The 17466-nt window shown below is 43.2% G+C and overlaps 1 protein-coding gene across 2 annotated transcripts in view; it reads left to right on the top strand.

Moving 5' to 3' along the window:
* rhoj (ras homolog family member J) overlaps window positions 1-1989 on the top strand; it is a 90220-nt gene extending 88231 nt beyond the window's left edge. The window contains exons 4-5 of one of the 2 annotated variants that reach the window (XM_008119589.3): window positions 911-1006; window positions 1116-1989. In XM_008119589.3, coding sequence (XP_008117796.2) covers window positions 911-1006; window positions 1116-1148 — 129 coding nt within the window. In that variant the 3' untranslated portion in view covers window positions 1149-1989. Of the gene's footprint in view, window positions 1-910; window positions 1007-1111 lie in introns of both variants that reach the window. The other variant, XM_003214275.4, reaches the window with a different exon arrangement.
* The last annotated feature ends 15477 nt before the right edge of the window (window positions 1990-17466 follow it).

The raw sequence follows: 17466 nt of genomic DNA, 5'->3' as shown, positions 1-17466 counted from the left end.
TATGGAATCCTGGAATTTGTAGTTTAGTGAGGCACCAGATCTCTTTGGCAGAGAAAGCTAAAGATGCTAGAAAATGATGCACCTGACTATTCCATAGCATTAAGCCATTACAGTTGAAGTGGTGTCAGACTGTATTCATTCTACAGTGTAGATACACCCTGAGTGCTCTACTTTGATTTTTTTTTCTTAGAGTACACAGAAAAGAATATCAGCATCTAGATCTCTGTCAACTTTGGCATGCCACATGGCCTGCATTGTTTCCACCTCACCAATGAGATAAAACACTGTTGGGGATTGTAGATGATAGGTGGAAGCTCTTAAGTGTGCCCGTGAGCCCAGAGACAACCTGCAGAGTGATGCAACACTCAGCTTTGCAAAACAAATAACACAGGAACTTTTATTAAATCCAAGAGATCAACAGAACAATAGTATTTACAATAGTCCCTCTGTTTGCTTACAGAAATCAGCACTCATAGGCAATCCTTTCTTAGTCCATGAATCTGCTTCAGTGAAGATCAGCAGCAAACAAGGCCTCAGAAATAGTCAGGCCTCTCTGAGTACAAAGCCATTTTCTTTCCAGCCAGTACTCAGAAGACTCATACACATGAGAGAGAAAAACCTGTTCAAACTGGTTCTCCAGCAGCAGGATAGCAACAGTTACAAAACCAATTCCCAGGTCCTTGCAAAATCAGCCAATCGGCTCCATGCATTTGATTTTCCAGCTAACAAACATATAGCATCTTTGCAAACCATGACAAACACAACTTTGTGTTTAAGCCTCAAGACATCTTGAGCTTTTAAAAAGCTTTTAAAAACAAGTGAGACCGATGGAGAAAATCCCTGCACCTTGTGGGAAGAAGCCATAACTGTGAACAAGTCTTTAGCTTCATATTTGTCTGTTATTTTCTAGATTGATCTTCGAGACGATCCCAAAACGTTGGCTCGATTGCTTTACATGAAAGAGAAGCCCCTGACTTATGAACATGGAATCAAACTGGCAAAAGAGGTATTGCTTTCCCAAAGTGGGATGTTGACAGCAATTGCACAAAGTGACCCATTGATTATTATTATTGTCAATTGTGCCCTTTTTTTTCTCTCCCTGTCATTCAAGATAGGAGCCCAGTGCTACTTGGAGTGCTCAGCTTTGACCCAGAAAGGCCTGAAGGCAGTCTTTGATGAAGCCATTCTCACCATCTTTCATCCCAAGAAGAAGAAGAAACTTTGTGCCAGAGGCTGCAATGGCTGCTGTAGAGTTGCATGACGACATTGGGATCAAAATGTAGGACTGTTTGGGGGTTTCAGTCAAAGCTTTTCCATCATTCCTTCCATATCTGTGACAGAGAGACATCTGTGACTCCTCTGAACCACAACCTTGTGGCCTTTTCGCCTCTTAACTTGCTTTCTTTTCCCTAACTACTGCAGAACTGTATATGAAGGCAGGCAGACAAGTCCATATTGTGACTATGTTCCCTGCTGAAGCCAGCTGACAAAAGGAAACCAGCTTGGTAAAACCCTCTGGCAAGTCAAGATTCATTGCAATGGACCAGAAAAGAAGACATATCCAAAGATTCCTATCCTGCAACAGAGCCAAAATAAACTGGATGCCTTGTTTGTTGCTTTCAGCAAGAAACAAATGGATCGGTTGCAGTATAGCTATGCAATAATGGCTGAAGCTTAAAATATTTGAGCCGTCCTCATCCAAATATGCAATAGGGACTGAATCGTAAAGCAGTTGAAGCAGATAAGTTGACTATGTTATGATGTAGATGAAATGTAGACCAGTTTGAATTCAGTCTTTACAGATGTTTCTTATTTTCAGAAAGTTTTTTTTTTTTTGGGGGGGGGGGGGTTCCAATTCTCTTTTACTGTATTTTATCTTTTGTTTATATTTGAAGCATAATCCAAAGAAAAGCCATCAGAATATAATGGCATTTTATCCTTCCACATGTGCGAATGCTTTTCTTACTAAATGAACAATGGAATTACTTACTTTTGCATTTGTGAAACTTATTTGGAATTGTTTATCAGTATCTTGAATATGAAAGGGACTCCATATGCAGGGGGTCCCATAAATGTATACATCCTGTAACAAGTAATAATAATACATAATAATAATGCACTTTATTTATATTACACTCTATTTCTCCAGAGGAACTCAGAGCAGATTACAGAACACATATGAGGCAAACATTCAGTGCCTTTATTGTATGTCACACAATGACATACAATATACAGAGGTAAAGGTCTTCCCCCTTTTTCATCTCCGGCGTCTAGAGGCGATTCTCAATTTCCAGCCAGGGGGAGGTGCTCTTGTTCCATTTTTCCATTTCTAGGATCCTGTTATCCATAGATATCTCTGATTTGTTGCCAGCATGTTTTCAATATCTCCATGAGGCACCCATTTACCTTCCACCGAAGCCTATTGATCTACTTGCATTGCATGCTTTCCAACTGCATGGTTGGCAGAAGCTAGGGCTGACAGTCGAGAGCTCGCCCTAACTCGCAGCTTTGAACTGCCAAACCTCTGGTGGACAGATTTCCTGCAGCTAGTGGTTTAACCCGCTGCGCTGTCATGGCCCCAACTAATAATATTTGTGGTGATTATTTGAAGGCTAAGTAAATACAGTAGAGTCTCACTTATCCAAGCTAAACGGGCCGGCAGAAGCTTGGATAAGCGAATATCTTGGATAATAAGGAGGGATTAAGGAAAAGCCTATTAAACATCAAATTACGTTATGATTTTACAAATGAAGCACCAAAACTTCATGTTATACAACAAATTTGACAGAAAAAGTAGTTCGATACGCAGTAATGTTATGTTGTAATTACTGTATTTATGAATTTAGCACCAAAATATGATATACTAGCTGTACCCGGCCACGCGTTGCTGTGGCAAAGTCTGGTGGTATGGGAAATAAAGTATCGAGGAATTGGTGGTAGTTAAGGGAAAGGGTAAAGGTTTTTCCCTGACATTAAGTCCAGTCGTGTCTGACTCTGGGGGTTGATGCTCATCTCTATCCACTTCAAAGCAGATAATATAAGATTCTAAATGGGTTATATAGCTGTGTGGAAGGGCCTTGAGTCTACACTGCCATATAATCCAGTGCAAATTAGATAATCTGTGGAAGAGGCCTAAGTGAAGCCTAACTCTGCCTGTCCCCTGGGCTGAGTCAGTTGCTAGGAGACCAAGTGGGCGGAGCTTAGCCTTCTAACAGGCAGCAATTGGATAAAAACAATTATTCCTCTCCCTCTAATTAGGACTTTATTTTTCTTTACTTTTTGTTGTATCAACCTAGAGCCGTGGATGATAGCTTGTGTTGTCAAATTTCGAGGTTAGGGGGCCTGTAGTTTTGTTGTTTTGTCCGCTGCCCTGATGCCATCACTCTTTTATATATATAGATTGAAAACATTGACTACAAAAATGGCTTGGATTATCCAGAGGCTTGGATAAGTGAGGCTTGGATAAGTGAGACTCTACTGTACATGTATATTGAAGTATAAATGTTATAATAATGATATAATGAAAGCTACAGATTCCATCTAAAATTTCACTTTTATGGAAGGTGTTCAGATTGTAGTCCCTGCATGTCAAAACTCATTTCAAGCTTCTGTTTTGCTGCACGTCTTTACTTTTCAAGTCTTTAATCTTGTTAATGATGTATTTGAAAGGAAGATACACAAAGAAAATCCAAAACTATCAGCTGTTATAGATGTACACATTTTTGGGGGGACACCTGTGTATCACCTACTCGTGTATTGTTGTTATTTCTAGCCAACAGGAACTCTATAAATTGTTTTTTCTCAACAACCTAAGGTTCAGTTTAGGGAATTAGACATAAATATTTTTCAAAAGTAAAATCTAGGGGAAAATATTGCAGATCCACAAACATACACAACCTACACAAAGGCACAATCAGCACCATTGCAAAGAAAAAGCAAATGAAGTGAGTACTGGATTGTTGTATGTTTTCCGGGCTATATGGCCATGTTCTAGAAGTATTCTCTCCTGACGTTTCACCCACATCTATGGCAGGCATCCTCAGAGGCTGTGAGGTATGGAGAAACTAAGCAAGGAAGGTTTATATATATCTGTGGAAAGTCCAGGATGAGAGAAGAACTCTTTGTCAGTTGGAGGCCAGTGTGAATGTTGTAGTTAATCACCTTGATTAGCATTGAATAGCGTCCTGGCTTCTTCCTGCCTGGGAGCATCCTTTATTCAGAGTCGTTAGCTGCCCCTGGTTCCTCCTATCTCTGAGCCCCCATCTACACAGGGCTGAAAATCTGGAAGGAAGTGGTATAAAAAGTGTGTGTGTGGGGGGGGGGGGGGAGAAAACATATGCTTCCAATGTGAGCTGGAGCACAGATTTAGCCCAAGATGTCTGAAATCATGATAAAATGTGCTGCAGTTGATTAGTGTACGGTTGCTGCAGAGTTGGAATCCAGATGTAAAATGCACCGTGCTATGGAAACTGTGCCACCGTTGGCATATCCTGATGCAGGAACCAGATATGGCGCTCTCAAGAAGGTAAACAAACTTCTCGCCCACCCAAGAGGGAATCACTTTCCCTTTTTTGTTTTTCTCCTGCTATGATTCCCATTGCAGATTCTCTACTAGTGAGCTGCTTCTGTTCAGTACATTTCTCCCAACAGTGTAATAAAAGCAAATATTTCTCTATGTTGGATGGATTCAGAATGAGGGGAGCTTTGCAGGAGCTTCTCTGCAGTTCCCAGGGTACCTAAGGAGATTCTCAGGAGCAGAGCTGGGTCTCTTTAATCCACTTTCTGATCTGGATTAAGTGGCTGTGCAGAAGCAGCCTGAGTGGAACACTTCAATTAACCCACTTTTCCTCCAACAAGCCAGACTTGCAAATTAAGCCTGTGTTTACCTCCCCATGATCCGTTATTAAGCAATCCTAAAAGAAAAAGGGTTCCCTGGAACTACAAAGACAAGTATCTACTGTTACAGTAATACAGAAATTGTTTTAAATGTCATTAAACCTATATTTAGTTCAATGCATCAATATGAATACAAATACAAAAAGCATTGCTATACAATCAAACAAGCTGAGTAACTCATCTCACTGTTAATATGGGAAGCACATTGGTCAGGTGGTTGTAAAGTAATGTACGAGAGCTATCCAGTAGATTATGTTTTGGAATTAAAATGTACAAAGTATAGGAGAAAACATTTACCATATGCAGTTGAAAGCCACACCCAAATACCACATCCCACATAGTCGCCATTCAAATCTAGGCACTTACCATAGCGATGAATGAGCTTTGCAAATCCTTCCCTACTAAATTTTGCCACTTGCATCCTCAACCAGCTGGTCAGCCCTTCCCGCAGCTGCGCAGCATTGCCATAACGCTTCGTTGCCAGCCACGCCCCCATTGTTGGAAACAAGTGGTTGAGGACGCAAGTGGCAGAATTTAGTGGGGAAGGAGTTGCAAAGCTCATTCATCACTATAAGTGCCTAGATTTGAATGGCGACTACGTGAGATGTGGTATTTGGGTGTGGCTTTCAATAGTCTATAGCAGGGTCCCTGAGGTTATGTTGCCAACCTTATCCCTAAATCTGGTGATAACAAAAAAAAAAGCTCTGATGCCAAACTGCACATCGAAGCAATTCATCCAGTTCTACCAAAAAATAAAACAAGTGACAGTGGTTCTCTTAACAAAATCCATAGACATAACCACAACTCCCTGCCAATACCTATCTTTATATTCAACAGACTGAATCCCCTTTTATGAAACTGCTTCTTGTCTATCAAATTTACCCAGTTCTGACAAATAAAGCGGAGAGGCCATGATCATTTGTTGATTTCACCATGAAACACAATGAAAGAAAGGACATTTTTGAGATCTTCATTGAGATCTGGACTCAAATCAAAGTAGGAAGCCTGAGCCTCTGAATTGCTCCATGATGAATGAAGCTGTTTTCTCAACAGCCCTTCTCTGCGGTAGCTCAACAAGTATCTGAAGTGTGTTATCACACTCTTCCTGCGTTGTCAGTTTTCTTTCCTTCAGGCTAAACATGCCCAGTTCATTCATCCTTCCTCATAGGACTTATTTGGTATTCCACTCAACGTCTTTCATTGCCTTCCCCTGAACCAGATTTCGTTTATTTGACTCTTAAAGTGTGGTCTCAGGCCCTTTCCACACTGCCCTATATCTGCCCAGGATCTGATCCCAGATTATCTGTTTATCCCAGAACCTGTCCAGACATACCTTTATCCCAGGAGCTCCCGCAGCAAACAAGAGGGTGGCCAGATGCCGTTCCCTGTAAACCCAGAAGCAATCGCATGTCAGTATGGGCGCTTCCAGACAGTCCCACAGAGTCATCTTGGGAGCCTCTAAATCTTGGAACAAAGAAGCAAGTCTGGACAATGGAGGCAGAAATCCCAGGACTAACGGGTCTGTATGTGGACCTCTTCTGAAAGTCTGGGATTTTTTTGCCCCTGTTTAAAACCCTAATTTAGTGTTGTCTGGAAGCACCCCTAGATTATCTGGCAGTGTAGACTCATATAATCCAGTTTAAGGCAGATAATCTGGAATCAGATCCTGGGATATAGAGCAGTGTGGAAGGGGCCTCAGAACAGGAATCAAGGTTCTACCTAACGCAGGAAAGTAAAACTATTGTTTCCTATGAATTGCAAACTATGACCGGGATCATGAATCAGGGAAACCTGGGACTTTATCTCTTGAGGCAAGCAAAGTAGCACTGCAATTAAACTGCAGTTTTTTGTAAATCCTATTGCATGATGCCATGCATATCCTCCTCCCCAAGCTTATCCCATCTGTAGCTATTAATGCATAAAACCTGTCAATAACTCAAAAACATGCAATGTACTCATCACCTACCTTGGTGCCATGTTTCTTTAATACTCCCCCTTGCTCTTCCAAAGTTCTCAATGTTTCATTCATTTTATATTTTATAGTTATATCTGCCTTTTGGCTTCTTTGTTTGCTTTTCAAAGCTGGAATTGTGAAATCCCTCTAATTTTTTTTTAACCATGGAACAGCAGTAGCTGAGTATTTTTAGCCTGCAGAAGAGAAGGTTATGAAGGGACATGATACCAATGTTTAAATATTTGAAAGGATGTCATGTTGAAGGTTGAGCAAACTTATTTTCTATTGCTCCAGAAACTATGACACAAAACAATGGATTTGAACTACAGGAAAAGATGTGTTAGGAAGAACGTCTGGATTGCAAGAAGTGTTTAACAAGAGCTGCTTTACGTCTCCTTTGAGGGAGAAGAATAACTATTTATATTCCGCCCTTCTCCCCGAGGGGACTCAGAGCAGATTACAACATATAAACAAACACAGGCAAACTTGCAATGCCTTGTTTCAAATGGAAATAAACGAATTGAGAATACAGCTATAATGTATAGAAAAATAAAGTTTAGGGTTACTCTTGGATTTGACTCTGAACCTGAAGACCCAGGTATCATCAGGGACCAGAAGTGCTTTTGCACAATTAAAGCAGTCGGACTTGGCCATGGAGGTACATACTTTGATTACATCCTGATTGGACTACTGTAATGCACTCTACATGGGACTACCTTTGAAACTTCAGTTGATCCAAAGAGCAGCAAAGAATTGCTAACTAGAGCTGGCTGCTACAACTCCTGTTGCAACAGCTCTACCAGCTGCCAACACGTTTCTGCACACAACTCAAAGTGCTGGTTTCGATCTACAGAGCCTTATATGGCTCCAGTCCAGGTTATCTGAAGGACCGTGTTTATTATATTATAATCCGTTTTTATCTTAATCGACATTGTACTATTTAATTGTTTTTAGTGTTTATATTGCATTTTTAAACTATGACCAAAGTGTCAGATTGTTAGCCGCCTTGAGTCCCCACTCGGAGAAAGGCGGGATATAAATAATAATAATGTGGGATTCAGGTGTGATGAATGTCCAAGCACTCTGCAGACCTGCCTCGTCTGCTTGCAATCACATTCTTGAAAAATAGCTCCAAGTCCTGTTCATCATTAAAAATGTACTGCGGCTGCATAACGGGAAGCTGCAAAATAACTGTAAAATCAACCTGTCATGGTGTATTGATGAGGAAAAATGAGCTATAAAGAGTAGATTGAATTAGGCACTGCTGCAGGCCGGCCGAGGCGTCCATCTTTCTCTTCCTGTGTTTTATTGACATGAAACACATCTCCTGTAATCAGGGCAATTTGTATCCCCTTGCGATTGTTGCTTGCACAGTGATCATAAATGTCCCCAGGAGCTGCATGCAGCTGCACAAGGAACGCCAAATGAAGTTTTGTGTAATTAAGCCCAGCTGTCTCTGCTGGATGTCAAGAAAAATCCCTCCTCCGCCACCTTGTCAAAATTCAAAAAATGTCTTTAATTAAGCTGAGAAGGTGCTTTTTAGTCTGGACTACTTAGCATTTGGCAGATGGTGTAGTTTTGAAAGGCATCTCGAACATCTTCAAGCAGCCTCAGCATCACTAGAAGAAGAAGACTCCAAAAATGGAGACAGGGATCAATAAGGAAAGTACATGCAATTGTGTCAATCATTTCTGCTAAAGTATCCATAGATGGCTAATCCCACATCAGATTCCAACTATGAGGGCCCTTCCAGTCAGGCCCTATATTCCAAGATCTGATCCCAGGTTTCTGTTTATCCCAGATTATCTGGCCATGCAGACTCATATAATCCAGTTTATATGACCGGGCTGAGGTACAGCTGGTTAGTAGCCAGCTGCAATAAATCACTACTGACTGAGAGGTCATGAGTTTGAAGCCAGCATGGATCGGAGTAAGCTCCCGACTATTAATAGTCTAGCTTGTTGTTGACCTATGCAGCCCAAAAGACAGTTGCATCTGTCAAGTAGGAAATTTAGGTACCGCTTTATGCAGGGAGGCTAATGTAACTAATTTACGACACCATAAAACCTTCCAGCAGCGTGTGGAAGAATGAGGAAGTACTCTATCAAGGACTCGGTGTCACAAGTGGATGGTGAAGTAGCAGCTCCCCCTGTGGCTGGAACTGAGCCTAAACTCATGAAGCCGGAAGCTGGAATTTTAAATTGCCTCTGTGTCTGTCTATATATGTCGTATGTCTAATGGCATTGAATGTTTGCCATGTATATGTGCAATGTGATCCTCCCTTTGAGGTGAGAAAGGCAGAATATAAATATTGTAAATAAATAAATAAATAAAGCAGAAAATTTGGGATCAGATCCGGAATATATAGGGCCTGTCTGGAAGGGCCCTGAGTCTCTCTTTTTAGGACCAAACTTGGCACCCATATTTGCCTATTTTTGATTCCTGCCTTTTAAAATTCTAGGGCAGAGGTGAGTATCATGCAGTTGGACTGCAAATCCCATTGACCCCAGCCAACCAAGCGAATTGTGAGGAATGGGTATTGTCAGGGCCGACCCTAGGTAATTTTCAAGTGTAAACAAGCAATTATTTTTGGCACCCCCCCTCCCAAAAACCAATCATTAGATGCAGCTTTGAGCCCAGGCAGGCGGAGCTAGGCCCCACCAAGGCCCCAGAAGCTCCCTCCCTCCTTGCCTTCTTCCTACCTTTGTTCAGGAAGGATGGGACGCCGGGGCCATCACCGAAGATGCTGACCACTTTGAGGCTGGGCTGGGCTGGGGCCAGGGGAGCCGCTGCTTCCGCCGCACCGTCCCCTGAGCCACCCGACTCGGGAGCCAAAGGACAAACTTCTCCTCCTCCTCTTCCTCCTCCTTGGCTCTTGGCTCCTTGGCTGGGCGGTCAGGGGATGGCACAGCAGCAGCAGCAGCAGCTCCCCTGGGAGCCGAGACCCAAAGAAGTGAAGGAGAAGGAGAAGTTCTTATTCTCCTTCCCTTCCTCATTGGCTCTCGGCTTCCAGGCCAGGCTGTTCAGGGGTGCGGCAGCAGCAGCGGTTTCCCTGGGAGACAAGAGCCAAGGAGGAGGAGGAGGAGGAGAACTTCTCCTTCTCCTCCTCCTTGGCTCTTGGTTCCTGGGCCAGGCCGTCAGGGGATGGCACGGCGGCAGCGGCGGCTCCCCTGGGAGCCGAGAACCAAAGAGAAGAAGGAGGAGAAGTTCTCCTTCTCCTTCTCTTCCTCCTTGGCTCTCAGCTTCCAGTCCAGGCAGCTCAGGGGATGGCGCAGCAGCAGCAGCAGCTTCCCTGGGAGCCGAGAGCCAAGGAGAAGGAGGAGGAGAACTTCTCCTCCTCCTCCTCCTTGGCTCTTGGCTCCCGGGTCGGGTGGTCAGGGGATGGTGCGGCTGCAGTGGCAGCTCCCCTGGGAGCTGAGAGCTAAAGATGAGAAGGAGAAGGAGAAGTTCTCCTCCTCCTTGGCTCTCGGCTTCCAAGCCAGGAGGCTCAGGGGACGGCGCGGCAGCTTTGATGCCGGGCCAGGCTGGGGCCAGGAAAGCCGCTGCTGCCGCCGTGCCATCCCCTGAGCCGCCCGACGAGAGGCGGAGCCAGGCCCCAGCAAGTCCCCACCACCCCAGGTGAAGGTAGGAAGAAGGGAAGGAAGGAGGGAGCGGCTGGGGCCTTGCTGGGGCCTGGCTCTGCCTCTTGCCAGGTGGCTCAGGCGGCGGCGGCACAGGGCTTCTTCGCACTTCCCCCCCTTCCTGGCTTCGGAGAGGCGCTGGGAGCCTCCGAGCGCCCCTCCAAACCCAGGAATAGAGGGAAAGTGCAAAGAAGCCCTGCGCCGCCACCGCTGCCGACGCCTCTTCGCCTCCTCCACCCCTGGCGCCCCCCAGACTATGGCATCCGAGGCAAGTGCTTAATTTGCCTTGAGGTTGAACCTGGGTATTGTTGTTGGAATTACAGCTCCCATCAGCTCTTGCCAGCAAGACTTGCAGATCGAAGAAGTTTGCCATAGAAAGAAGCCATATCTTCTCTGATAAGACATAGGTAAAGGTAAAAGGTAAAGGTTTCCCCTGACGTTAAATCCAGTCGTGTCCGACTCTGGGGGTTGGTGCTCATCTCCATTTCTAAGCCGAAGAGCCGACGTTGTCCGTAGACACCTCCAAGGTCATGTGGCCGGCATGACAGCATGGAACGCCGTTACCTTCCCGCCGGAGCAGTACCTATTGATCTACTCACATTGGCATGTTTTCGAACTGCTAGGTTGGCAGAAGCTGGAGCTAACAGCGGGTGCTCACTCCACTCCCCGGATTTGAACCTGGGACCTTTCGGTCTGCAAGTTCAGCAGCTCAGCGCTTTAACACACTGAGCCACCGGAGGCTCCGCACATACCATAGAATAATTATATTTACTCACTCTATTTGTCTGTGTATTTATGGTAAATTCTCTGGAACATTACTACATTCCTCCACACCCAAAACCTGCTGCTTTACTTCATCAAATAGCCCAAGAGCAGTGGTTCCCAACCTGTGGGCCGAGGCCTACTGGTGTGCTTTGAGACCTAAAATAAAGTCTAAGTGAGTGAAATTCTATCAGTTTCAGCCAGCAAGGCTAAAGGTGAGGTAGGGGAGGTATAGCCCATAGATTATGGAGAGGAGTTGCACTTCCATCAGTCCCAGAGAATAAATTCAGTGATGGGGCAACAGGACAGCAAATTGAGGAAGGTTCCTTTAGAGTATGGTCTTCCAGATGGTTTGGACTTCATCTCCCAGAAGATGGATTCTCTGGCAGTTGAGGTCCAAAACATCTGAAGGATCAAAGATTGAGACCATTGCTTAGAGTGATTCCATATCTGGGACACAGCGGGAAGAGTGGATAAAAGAGCTGACTGGTTTCAACAGACATGAGAGAGAGTAGTTTTAAGAGATGTAAAGCAATGCTGATTCCTTGCTTGTCTGCTCAAGCTATTCAATTGTAATTTGCAACCAATAGATGAATTCATTTGCTGAACCATCATGAAAACATCTTCCTCTAACACATGCTCAAGCTTTTGGGGCATGATCAGTTTACTGTACTCTCAGCATTTCTGAATTTATTTTCAGCACACTGGTAATGCACAACGCTGCATCCACACTGTATAATTAATGCACTTTGTCCCCACTCTAACTGTCATGGCTTGGTGCTAAAGAATCATAAGAGCTGAAGTTTCACAAAGTCTTTAGCCTTCTCTGACAAAGAGTCCTGGTGTCTCATCAAACTACAATTCCAGGATTCCTTAGCATTGAGCCATAGCAGTTAAAGTGGTGTAAAACTGCATTAGTTCTGCACTGTAGATGCATTCACAGCTTCAGTTCTCATCCACTGCTAGTGTTTCCTAGACCTTCCTTGCCAAAGTCAACCTATTATGCTGGAAAACTATAGGACAATTCAAATGACTGGTTAAAAATTGTTTAAATTCCTTTGTGAACTGAAAGCCAGGTATCTACCTAGCATTGTGCTAGAGTTCATATTATATCTAGAAATTGAACTTCCACGGAAATTATGAAATATATAAAATTATATGAAATTAAAACATATAATTTCCACAAAACCCAGCAAGCTGTGTATTTTGTCTTATGTGAACTGTTCCTTGAATGTTGTCTGCTCGTACCAAAGACCCCTGCCTTTAGTATCTATAACCCCTCACAATGGATTGGGAGATGGGGGAGGGATTACTCAATGGATGTATGTTGGAATGCTTCCTGCTCCCGTTGATAAGATCAGGGCTGTCTGATCCAAGCCAGTTTCACCAATGAGATAGACATCATTCCCAAATATCTATTATGGTATTGCGCCACAGGCCCGGGCTGTGGTGCAAGCTGGTGAGCAGCCAGCTGAGACCAATCACTCTGACCAAGAGGTCATGAGTTCGAGGCCAGCTCAGAGCCTGTGTTTGTCTTGTCTTTGTTCTATGTCAAAGCATTGAATGTTTGCCTTATATGTGTAATGTGATCCGCCCTGAGTCCCCTTCGGGATGAGAAGGGCGGAATATAAATGCTGTAAATAAATAAATTAACCCTATCATGTTCACCGGAGCTAAACTATTAAGCTTATCATGGACCCACTACATGGTATTGCACTACATTCCTTTCGGGTCATGCCCCTTTCAATAGTGGACCATTAAAAGGACTGATACTTCAAATCTTCCAATGACAGTTTATTGAATTTCTTGCCACCACCAAGAACCAACTAGCAAAGACATCTGGCAGAGTCCTGAGCTACTCAAGACACAGATCCCAGCTGGACTGCTTTTCAAATAATCAGGAGTGAGAACGGGTTTCTTTAATATGAGGGTTGAATGAAAAGTAATGCCTCCACCTTCGTAACTCCTCAACAGATGGTAGTACTGGTATGCGGCATGTACTGGCTTGTTCAGTAGACTCTCCTCTACAGTTCCATTTGACGGGAAGCCTTAGCATTGAATGGTTGTGTTGTTAAAGTGCTAAGTATGGAACCCTGCACAGACGGTTGGTCAGGTGCAAAGTACTTTGAGTCCCCTCGAGTGAGAAAGGCGGGGTAAAAATGTTGTAAATAAATAATAAATAAATAAGTATGGAACCCTGCACAGATGGTCGGTCAATGCGACTTAAGCAACGTACAGACATTGAATTCTTGACAGCAGAAGGTGTCACCCCAAAGGAGATTCATCAGAGAATGCAAGCTGTTCGTGATGATTGTGTTGATGTGGGTACTGTGCGTTGTTGGGCGAGTAAGTTTACGTCACATTATTGCTTTCCTTGGCTATTGGAAAATCTGTGCACGATGGGTACTGTGAGACGCTGGTTGTGGAAACAGAGTGTTGACTTCTTCCGTGATAGCTTCAAAAAGCTTGTTCATCGTTGGCAGAAATGTATCCAATTGTTTGGTGATTATGTGGAAAAGTGAATAGTGGTAGTAAAAGAGCACATTCTAAGGATTATTCCTGCATTTGATTTATTAAAATATTCCCATCCAAACCCAAATAACAAAAGTGGAAGCATTATTTTTCATTCAACCCACATAGCTGTCAAATGAAATAAAATGCTCTGTGTTCACAATTGTGGTATGTCAATACTTTCTCCACTGACATCCTCTTTGGCTATTGAGAATAAACCTCTGGTTTTGCCTTCTATCCCATCTGCAAATGATTTGGCCTTCTGGATTAGCTAGACACGCCAGGCTTCCAAACCCACGGTACTTGTGGTTGCTGAATTCACTCAACACTTAAGAATTTTTTTTAGCTTAAGATGACATTGGAATTGAATTTCAAGGCTTTCAAAAAGCATATTCTATCCAGTATTCTTCAAGAAAGCAAAGCTCTCCAGCTGTTTCTGTGCTTGGAGCATCACCATTAAGAGCAGTGCTTTTGTTTACTCACTGACTTATTTTCTTATTTGCTGTCACGGCATCCAGGAGCAAGCAATCATTTTTCTTGGCTCTTGTAGGCCAACAGAAATCATTAAATCTGTTTATTAAATGCAGTAAAAAAAAACATATCTGCAGGGGATACGATAATAGTTTTCAGCTGTGTGGGAGTCTTGTTTCCTTAACCACAGGCAATGCAAAGGTTTGACTGTACATTCACACTGTAGAATTTTAGCAGTTTGATGCCACTTTTCCTTGTATAGCTGTAGTTGTTTGGGGCATCAGACAAAGAATATGAATATAAATACAAAGCTACAAATCCCAGCACTCCATAGCATTCAGACGTGGCAGTTAAAATTATGCCAAATTGCTGTAATTGTGCAGTGTGGATATTGTCAAAGGGGGAAATAGTATTTTTATTTCTGTCATAAATAACAAGGTCTTACTGATAAACCTAAAGAGCATATATATGTCAGAGTAATTCGCTGCGCAGCAGTAGTTGGATAGAATCAGTGGAACGCAGAACGAAGAGACACCCAGAGACATTGGTAAAACTATATACAAAGTTTTACTGACTTCAGCAATAATCAAGACAAACAGACTTGCAGACAATAGACACAGGACTTGACTTCTCAGCAGACAGCAGAACAGAACAGAACTGAACTGAACTGATGTAATCAGTAATGCACAAACACTTGTGTCTGGACACTCCCCAGTTCCAGCCACACATCAAGGACACCACAGCTTCTTAGTAATTAACTCTTTCCAGACTATAGCACACTCTGGATGATGCAATCAGTATGCAATACAAACCAAGACACAAATTGCATTTAAACACTATCAATACACAAATCCCACATTAACAATATAAACTAAGTGTGAACTCGTATAATGCAGCTTAGCTTGGTTTCAAACTGCATTATGTAGCTGTGTAGATGGGACCATAGATAGCTAGCTCCGGATAGTCCTACGCCATGACAAGCAGATGTTTTCCATCATTTGAGTGAACACCTCTTCTCAAACCATGAGAAGGCTAAAGACCTTGTAAAACTACAGCTTCCACAGCATTGAACCATGGCAGTTCAAGTGGTGTCAAACTGCAATCATTCTACAGTGTAAATTCAACCCATGTCTAATTTTAGGGCCACTTCCCCACTCTACATGAAAAACCTTGATAGCCATGTGTTTTAGATTTTTTAAAAAAATCTGCATTAAAACTAGTTTTTGGAAGGAACCCAGTACGATTAGGGGACAGCTAGGACACTGCTCATCAAAGTCGCTTTTAATAGCCTGAAGGGAAGTGTCAATTATCAGCAACTCTCTGACAATTTTAACTAACAGGGGGAAATCAAAAACCTTCCAACCAAAAGCGTACGGTGGATGAGACTCCTAATGAGTTACATAATGCCCACCTGGCTGCCAGGCGGAAGGAAGAGAGAGGAGAAAGCAGGAAGGAAGGCCCTTTATAAGCCCATTAAACGAACATTGGGAACAGGGTTTGAGAGCCATAGATTGGAAAGGTGTTTAATCATTGCCTTGCTTTTGAGCGCTCCAGCTAGAGTTCAGAGTAGGTTGTACTTCTCTCCAGAACAGATCTAGCATGTGATACAGGTGCCAGTTTTTAAGGATCAGTTGCTATAGCTGTATTTTTCCAATACAGTTGTCCCTCCACAGATTTGATTATTCACGGATTTAATTAAAATGTTTTGTCTAGGTTTCTCTAGACCAGGGGTTCTCAAACTTTTTCAGCTGTGGAACCCTTTTTGAAGCAAATGTTTCTCGTGGAGTCCCAATAAATGTTTATATATTATATTATGTGTGTGTGTGTGGCATGGGCAAACCTTTTGACCAACATAAACTTAACAGTATTTCAGTGGAAGACCCCAGGAGCCATCTAGTCCAACCCATTTCTGCCATGTAGGAAAAGCACAATCAAAGCAACCCCTGAGTGGTGGGAGGGAAATAGAGTTTGGGAAGCAAGGAAGTCAAGAGGGAAATTATCTGGGCAGTCAGGGAGGCAAGGAAAAAAAGCTTTTGGAAGCAAACAAATCAATTTCCTCCGGTCATACTGGAGGATCCCGTAATTTCTAAAGAGAACATCAATCACAGAATCTCTAGATTCTCCATTATGAGCCTTTGGTCCAGTACCGTGTTTCCCTGAAAATAAGACAGTGTCTTACATTAATTTTTGCTCCCAGAGATGCTCTAGGTCTTATTTTCAGGGAATGTCTTATTTTTCCATGAAGAAGAATTCACATTTATTGTTGAACAAAAAATGAACATTTATTATAAGCTGGACAGTAGTTGTCATCACAAACCAGCATAACCAGACAAACTATGAATCCTATCAAGAATTTCTTGTTATTACCATTATTTCCATGTATAACACTCTATGGTACGTACATTTACCGATCTGCTCTGGTGTTCTGTTCAGCGGGCATGCTTCCAAACAAAAACTTTGCTAGGTCTTACTTTCGGGGGAGGCCTTATATTTAGCGATTCAGCAAAACCTCTACTAGGTCTTATTTTCTGGGGATGTCTTATTTTAGGGGAAACAGGGTAGAAGTCAACCTTAGAGTCATGCTGGAAGACTTACAGTTTCCTAAAGAAGTTTTCACTCAGCTAAATTTCTTTAACATTTTCATGAGTGCCCTGTGCCCCTAACTCCAGTGACTGTAGAGAATCCATATATCTCTGACTGTTTGCCTCACAACTCTGAGGCTGTATCTACTTAGTCAAAATAAATTATACTCACTGCTTAGATCTTGCAGGACGTCTACAAAATACACGGTTGGATTCACAGCCAAGGTGCTGCATCCAGCTGTTAATACACATCAGCGGAATACAAGATTTACTCTGATTTTCCTGGAAGCTCCAGAGTAATCCAACAGTCTTGGTATTGTGGACACCTGGATCTGACTGGATCTGACCCGATCCACTGTCTACATCACCAATGGATACACCACTGCATTGCTGCCAGGAAGCTGTTCTTTCCCAGAGGTTTTTGTGTGTGTGTGTGTGTCAGAAGCAACTTGAGTCGCTTCTGGAGAGAGAGAATTGGCCGTCTGCAAGGCCGTTGCCCAGGGGATGCCCGGATGTTTTTTGTTGTTTTTACCATCCTTGTGGGAGGCTTCTCTTATGTCCCCGCATGGAGCTGGAGCTGATAGAGGGAGCTCATCCATGCTCTCCCCGGGTGGGATTCGAACCTGGCAGCCTTCAGGTTAGCAACCCAACCTTCAAGTCATGAGGCTTT

Source organism: Anolis carolinensis, chromosome 1, assembly GCF_035594765.1.
Source record: "Anolis carolinensis isolate JA03-04 chromosome 1, rAnoCar3.1.pri, whole genome shotgun sequence".
In the NCBI taxonomy this organism is placed as follows: domain Eukaryota; kingdom Metazoa; phylum Chordata; class Lepidosauria; order Squamata; family Dactyloidae; genus Anolis; species Anolis carolinensis.
The sequence above is the reverse complement of the archived record's forward strand: the minus strand, read 5'-3'. Positions and strand labels throughout refer to the sequence as shown.